Source organism: Galeopterus variegatus, unplaced genomic scaffold (genome assembly GCF_000696425.1).
Source record: "Galeopterus variegatus unplaced genomic scaffold, G_variegatus-3.0.2 Scaffold2075, whole genome shotgun sequence".
Lineage (NCBI taxonomy): Eukaryota > Metazoa > Chordata > Mammalia > Dermoptera > Cynocephalidae > Galeopterus > Galeopterus variegatus.
The window spans coordinates 18,330-26,393 of record NW_007728186.1 but is presented as its reverse complement, the minus strand read 5'-3'; the positions used below and the strand labels follow the sequence as shown (position 1 = coordinate 26,393).

The following is an 8,064-nucleotide window of genomic DNA, read 5'->3' as shown; positions in this document are numbered from 1 at the left end:
ATCATATAAAGCACAAAATGAATTCCTAAATTAATAGACCATGCACATGTTAAATGATCACTCCACTTGCTCAATGTTATGGTAGCATAATAATAAATATTTATAGTGGCACTCTACTTAGTATTGGTTTACTGGTGATTCTATAGCTGTTCATAAATGTTTTCTGCACCCGCAGGTCAACGGTTTTGCAAGCCAAGTTTTTCTGATTTACTGTTGTATGGTCAAGCCGAAAAGTGCTTCTTCACAGAGATTCAAATGGTGTTGATGTTTGAAACTATGAGTTCCATGGAGCAAGGCTGAAATAATTTATCAAGTTAGCTACATATTCCACTCAAAATGCTATGTCAGATTTAAAAAAAAAAAATTGTTGATGCTTGGGTTCTTGGGTTGTGAATCTATGTTGACCAATGTGGACTTTAGTAGGAGGGACAACAGATGTTTCAACGCCTATTCCTTGAAACTTAACATAAGGCTGAGCTTCAGAGCCTTAAAAGAATAACAGATCTGAAATAATTCATGGCAGTGGAATTACTGATATTTAAACAGATGTCACTTTTCTTTAGCAAATGGAAATTGAGGTGCAGATGGTGAGGGCTGTTATGTTTCAGAGTAGCCATTGTAGATTACAAATCTACATTTGGAAAATTAAATATCACCAAACATATAATGATATCCATATTTTTTCCCAGCTGAAATGAAGAGAAGCTTACTTTAGTCTCCTGGCTCCTGGTTACCTAGAGAGATAGTGAATATTTCTCAGGTCACTTTGTTCCATTTCCTTTTAATGAAATACAGGAAGAATTCCCCTATTTCTAGGTACAGAAGCATTGTTAATTATCATATTAGAAAATATCAATTGTAAAGAAAATAGTGAATATTCGTACCTCCATATCAAGAACCTTATGGAAAATAGCTTGGGCTAAGCACTCCCGGATATATTTTTGGTGATCCCGCTTCATGATATTTAGTTTGTATTCTTTTTCAGAAAGTATTCTTCCACTTCTTGTGATCTGTCATGAATAAACAAAACATACATAGAAATACGAGGTAGAAAATATGTTGTTAGTTACCTAAAAAGGAAGGCAGGGAGAGAAGAGAAAAAGAGGGAGAGAGAGGTAAAAGGGGGAGAGGGAGAGAGAGAAGGAAAAAGCAGAATTATCTTCCAAACCTAAAGGAGTATGTACTACGGTTGGTAAATTTTCATTTTTAATGAATATTTCATAAGGCAAAAAAGAGAAAGGCAGTCTTATACACCCATCAGTGTGAAAACACACACAGGTGGTGCACTTGACGTTTAAAACAAGGTTTTCATTAGAGCAACAATTTTCCCTTGATGGAACCCAGGTGTTCTTTTCATTTCTCTTTTTGAACATATTCTGGGAAGAAAGGGGTGGTGTCCTGTCTAGAAACAATGAACATGAACAGTGATCGCAGGACAGATGATCTCACAGGAAATAACTTTGAAGGGCAAAACATGCAAGCAACAGAGGATCTCATCAGTTTGCTTTAAAAATAATTTGTTTCATTACTTTGCTTTCCCACTGATTTTTTTTCTTCCACTCTCCAGCCCAGAATGTAATTTAATTTGTTGTGATTCAAAATTTTATAAATTATGCAGCATTATAGATAGAAGATACTCAATACTGGTCTTAATTGGCATCAGTGCAAGACTCAGAAGTGACAGTTTCTGTTTTTATTTACTTATTTTTCTTTTCTTTTAATCCTTCTTATGGACATAGTTGTATTTTTCTATATCTCCTGTAAACAAACGGTATTATCCTCTCTGAGTGGTTCATCTTCTTTTCCACTTATTTAAGCCTGGCTCTTTATAAAGCTACACAACTATGCCAGTTGTCAAGTAAGGCAAATCAAAACTAAAGCCAAAATGTTTCATTATTTTAGTTAGACTAAGTTTCTATTTGTATTGTCAGGGTTAGGGCTCAGACCCTTCAAATCCATTGTATAGACTGGGTCATCAGACCCGTCACATGCCAGCCTGGGTCACCAGACCCCTCACACGCAGGTCCACGCTAGGTAATTGGGAAAAGATCCCGGGAGCTGCTGGCAGACAACACGAGCTCAGCCCTCAGCAATGGCAGCAGCCATTTCCAGGTCCAGCGGTGGCGGTGGCCTCACAGAGGGTCCTGGGGTCCCTGGCAGCAACAGCCTCCAGCAGCAGTAGTGACCTCCCCATGCCCCCCCCCCGGGGGGGCATTCCGGGGGTTGGAGGTTCCATGGATCAGAGCCACTCATCCTTTATACTTAAGTCCATAACCCAGGACACCAGGGTACACATGTGCAATTACATTAGACAATAACAAAGGAAGGCCTGGGCGCACGTGCATATTTACATCAAATGTTCGGCAAGATTCTGAACATCTGAGGAGCCCTGACTATTTTCCTATATTTTCCCAACAGTCCACCCCTTCAGGGTCCCTCACCATACAGTCTGCATGTGCAGAATCTTCCGTGATGTTCCCTTAGCAAGGATAACTGACCCTTGCATTCACACATTACACATTCCATCCTAACAGTCCCAAGAGTCTTTTGCTTGCTATATCATCAACTCAAAAGTTCAAAGTCTCATCTGAGACCAAAGGCAAAACTCCTTTCAGCTGTGAACCTGTGAAGAGTCAAAAACAAATTTATCTGTTTCCAAGATACAGTGGGACAGACATTGGGTACACATTCCTATTCCAAAAGGGAGGAATTGACAAAAATAGGGCTCAAATCCAAAACCCAAACAGGGCAAACAGTAAGCACACTGGGGCATCTGGACCCGCATAGTATTGGGTAGCCTCACTCCTACAGCTCCACCAGGTGCAACCCATTGAGCTGCCCTGGTGCCTGTGGCTTTTCCAAGCCCTCATTGTATACTGCCAGCAGCCCCACAGTTCTGGGTTCCTGGTGGCAGTCCTGCTGTCCTGGCTCCACTAGACATTTCCCCAGTGGGGGCTCTCTATGGGGCTCTGACCCTACTTTTCTGCTCCACATTGCTCCATAAATGACCTCCACAGCAGCTCCACCCCTGCAGCAGGTCTCTGCCTGAGTCCCCAGGCTTTTCATACATCTTCTGAAGTCTGTGTGGAGGCTGCCACGGCTCCACTGCTCTCACATACTGCTGGCCTGCAAACTTAACACAACGTGAACACCACCAAGATTTTCGGCTTTTGCTCTCTAGAGCTTCTGCACGAATCACACTTGGCACCACCCAAGGCAGGGCTGCTCCAGTCAGAGCAGCTGGGATGCAGGGAGCAAGTTCCCAAGGGCAGTGGTGCCCCAGGTCTGTCCTCCAGAGAAACTCAGTTCTACTAGGCCTCTGTGATAGGAGGGGTGCCCTCCCAAACTTCTGAAATGCCCTCAGGGCCTCTCTCATTGTCTTGGCTATTAGCATCTAGCTGCCCCATCCCAGCTCCTGAAATTACTTGAATCATCTCGGCTTACACCAGCTATTCACTTACAGTCTTGGGCAGTTCGGCAGTGTTCACCCACACAGTTCAAACAACTGCATTTGCCCAGTCCATCAAGGAGTGGCTGCCCTGCCCCTGGCATATCTGCAGCTATTCTGTAACCACTTCCACAGAGACCGGTGCATGGTAATGGAGGCTAACTTTTCTACTTTTTCACCAAATGAAAGCATACTTGAAATTCTTCAGGGGCACCTGTCCTTGGATCATCTGCACATCTGCATGTGGCACTCTTCTTGGGTTTATATGGCACCTGTCAAGCCATCAGTTTTAAGTGGCACCCCCCAAGCCATTTGCCTTCAGACAAATGTGGCATTTACTACATCATCTCCAGAGCATGTTACACCATCCACCCCTAGGTCCCATAGCTGCAGCAGCCAGGGGCTCTCCCTGCTTCTGTTGTTTTGTTTCCCCAAGCCAACCAATTTGACCTGGGTAGATGGGACATAGGCAGTGATTGGGTCACCTGTGGGATGTCTGCCAGTCTTCTCACTCCCATAGGCTGCTTGTGCTTCACTTTCTGATAAGCAGGTTGTGCAAGGAGAAGCACAGTCTCACCCAACTCACCATCATGTTCAACATAACATCTTTGGTGTCAGAAGCAGGGATGATCCATTGCTGTACTTCAGCGAGGACATGTACTCACACTTCCAACCTGTCTGCTTTCTGCTGCAAGTCTCAAAACTGTGCTGCTTCATGGGGTTTCTGGTCCATGTTGGCTCACAGTACAGTGAACAATAGCCAGACCCCAGTCAATAGGAAAGCGACCACCGGGCACCACATATCCAAGGGTAGCCACATTTCCTCCTCCTCCCAAGGGGCTTTCTGCTTCTTTACCTGCTTAGCATCCTACTCAAGATGCCAATTGCCAGGCTCTTTTACCTGCCCAGAATCCTGCCATGACTACACCAATTGTAAAGCTACACAACTACACCAGTTGTCAAGTAAGGCAAATCATAACTAAAGCCAAAATGTTTCATTACATTAGTTAGACTAAGTTTCTATTTGTATTGTCAGGGCTAGGGCTCAGACCCTGCAAACCCATTGTATAGACTGGGTCACCAGACCCCTCACATGCCAGCCTGGGTCACCAGACCCCTCACATGCAGGTCCACACTAGGTAATTGGGAAAAGATCCCGGGAGCCATTGGCAGATGACACAAGCCCAGTCCTCAGCAATGGCAGCAGCTGCTTACAGGCCCAACGGTGGTGGTGGCCTCACAGAGGGTCTGGGCAGACAATTTTCATTCTACAATTCTTTTCTTCTTCACTTTACAATTGATGAAGTTGGGGCTGAAACAGCTTACAGCAAGAGCCTCCAGCAGCAGTAGTGGCCTCCCCATGGCTCCCCCGGGGGATCCTGGGCGGGGGTGGGGGGGCACCGTGGATCAGAGCCACTCATCCTTTATACTTAAGTCCATAATCCAGGACATGTGGGTGCACATGCGCAATTACTTTAGACAACAACCAAGGTGCACATTTACATCAAATGCTCGGCAAGATTCTGAACATCTGAGGGGCCCTGACCATTTTCCTATGTTTTCCCAACACTCTTCTTTTTGGATTTAATACAAACCACATATTTTTTCTAAATTTTGTTCTTACTTTTGCTGACTGTAGTTTTTTAACATTGTTGTTACAACATATTGGAGTGTTGCGAGCAAATAGACTTGTGCTACAAGTGATTGGTTATTGACAGTCTTTTTTATATAAATATTTTGTCCAGTAGAAGAAAGGCGTTTGGTTATAGAAAGTTTGCTTGGAATTAAAAAATAACCCAATTGCAGTTTTTGAAATGTGTTGTCCATGGGATATCTTGTCACATGTGTTGATTTGGGAGAAAATGTCAGAAATGTCCTGATTGCCACTCCTTTGGCAGTTAACGTTTTGTTATTTCTCCTCTGGGATCAAGTCTCACTTATCTCCCCAACTGGATGGGAAAATGCAATAGGGCAGAGATTCTTAAACTGAAGGCTGCATCAGAATCACCTGGACAACTTGTTGAAAAATAGATAGGTGGGCCCCACCCCAAAGCTTCTGGTTCAGCAGGGCTGAAGTAGGGCTCCAGCCTTTGCACTCCCTGACAAGTTCCCACGTGACACAGAACACTGCTGGTTGAGGGGCTATATTTGAACCACTGTTCTAGAGAAAGGGCTGTATCTTCCTTATTTGAACTGCCATGCACATACTCAGTGTTCAATAAGTGCTTGTTAATGATGTTAATAAGTAAATACAAATTCCTTCCCATTTATATATGAGCTCACAGGCTGTTATCCAAAGAAGCGACCTTAATACATAATAACAACAATAATCACAACAATCATTCATTGCACATCTCTAACTGCCACAAAAAACCCGAGGGCAGAGTATCATTATCTTCATTTTACAACTGATGAAGTTGGGGCTGAAAAAGTCAAGGAAGTGATTTGCTCAAGTTTCTATGTCTTGTAATAGCAGAGTCAGGTTTCAGCCAGGTCTGTCTTATAACAAAGCCCCAGGAGACCAAGCTCTCAGATCTATCCAGCTAGAATGCCAAGCACATAACAACAATTAGAAATGCAATGCATGTCCTTTCAACACCATGGCAACACTAGTTAAGGAAATCCACTGTGTTTTAAGAAGGTAAACAACTAACAGTTTCCATAACCACACCCTTTTCTTTCAGTGGAAAACTACAGTATTTTTTAATACTATAAGGTTTTCCCATTATATATATATAGGAAAAGTTCAAGGAAAAATGTTCAACTCTTCATGTGTTCACCATATTCTGTGATTATTAAAAACAATATTTTTTTCTGAAAACAGTGAAGTCTTCTATATGCTCCATGCCTAACAGTTTCTGACTCATAGAATGTTTTCAATAAATGTGTTGAATGAATGAATGAATGAATGAATAAATGAAATCTGCCATTGGAAACTCACAGGGACTTTTCCTCAATAACTTACAGTTTTCCTTAGCAGTCGTTGTGATCTCTCTTCCCATTTTTTTGAAACAGTCTCAAATAGATAATCAAAATTTTGGAAAGAAGGTAATTTTTCTAAAGTGAGGGGTGAGGCAGGGGGAGGGGGAGATGTCACTAATTAGCTCAAAAAGAAAACCTGAAAAGGTAGGGAATTGCTGGACTTAATAAGAGGGTGGGTGAAAAGTAAACCAAATCTTACCAGCCCTGATTTTAAGAGATGCTGCCTTATCCTTGTGTTGTTGAAATATCCAGCCAGGTGTTTATCCGTAAGGCTATTATATGCCGCAAGTAATCTGAAACAGAAAAATGAAACCATTAAGGATTTACGAAGTATTGCTTGATAACCAAGGCAATTCTTGACTTTCTCATCCCTAAACTGTTATAGGGAAAATATAGGAAAATGGTCAGGGATCCCTCAAGGGTTTGGAGTCTTGCCCAGTATTTGATGTAAATACACACATGTGCCCAAGTGTTCCTTGGTTATTGTCTAATGTAATTGTGCATGTGTGTCCAGGTGTTCCTGGGTTGTCTGACTGTGTCCAGGTGTTCCTGGGTTGTCTGACTGTACCCAGTGTCCTGGGTTATTGGACTTAAGTATAAAGGATGAGTGGCTCTGATCCCCATGGCCTCCCACCCCAGGGGTGCCACAGGGAGGCCACTACAGATGCCAGAGGCTGTTGCTGCCAGGGCCCTGGGGATGCCCCGAGAGGCCACCACTGGTGCTGATGCAGCTCCTGCTGCTGAGGAAGATGAGGACTGAGCTCATGTTGTCTTCCAATGGCTCCCAAGATCTTTCTCAATTACCTAGCTTGTGAACCTGCATGTGATGGATCTGGTGACCCAGCCAGGCATGTGAGAGGCCTGTGACCCAATCTGTACAATGGGTTTGAAGGGTTTGAGGGCCCTAACCCTAACAATACAATTGGCTACATTGGCAGGATTCCGACAATTAGCCTAGCAATGCAACTGCGCATAATAATTCACCCATCCAGCCAGCCAGTCATTCGTGTATATGTTGAATAAACATGTACTGAGCATCCACTGTTTTCTAGGGGAAAGACAGTCCTGACTTTGATTATCCCACAGACAACTATGGAAATCAGATATAAACAACTAAATTGGATGTGAAAAGTTCAATAATAGGAATATGCAAAAAGTCATGAGAACACAGAGGAGACCTCAGCTCCAGTTGTTGGAAAAGGCTTCACAGAGGAGACCTGATAGAAAAGTGGGGCTACTTCAGAAGACTCTTCATTACATACTTCATTACATACTCTAAACTATGCTCTCCCTCAACATATTCTCTCATGTCGTCAGGAAGCAACACAGTCCCTCTACTGTGAAGGCTCTTCCCCAGCTGTCAGTTAGTGGATAACACCCACAATGCACAGGCATCTCTTCTCCCAGGAACCATTCCTGATAGGCACTGGGTGTGCTGTTACCTCCCACTCCACCTCCATAAGCCCCTGAGTTACATCCCACATCACACAACATGTGATCATTCAGCTCTCGGTCTCCTGTGCTAGATCTGAAGGCCAGTGTGAAGGTTAATTCCAGGCGTCAACTTGATTAGATGAAGGAATGCCAAGAAACCCGGTAAAGCTATCTTTTTAGGTGTGCCCATGCGGGGGTTT

General features: G+C 43.5%; 1 protein-coding gene across 1 annotated transcript in view; it reads right to left on the bottom strand.

The window, feature by feature from the left end:
- Nucleotides 1-7,739, bottom strand: part of ERICH3 (glutamate-rich 3) — a 109,159-nt gene extending 101,420 nt beyond the window's left edge. Inside the window, exons 1-3 of the mRNA XM_008580393.1 lie at nt 7,693-7,739; nt 6,630-6,723; nt 885-1,010 (exon numbers count right to left, since the gene is read on the bottom strand). Coding sequence (XP_008578615.1) covers nt 885-1,010; nt 6,630-6,723; nt 7,693-7,739 — 267 coding nt within the window. The remainder of the gene's footprint in view (nt 1-884; nt 1,011-6,629; nt 6,724-7,692) is intronic.
- Nucleotides 7,740-8,064: the final 325 nt, after the last annotated feature.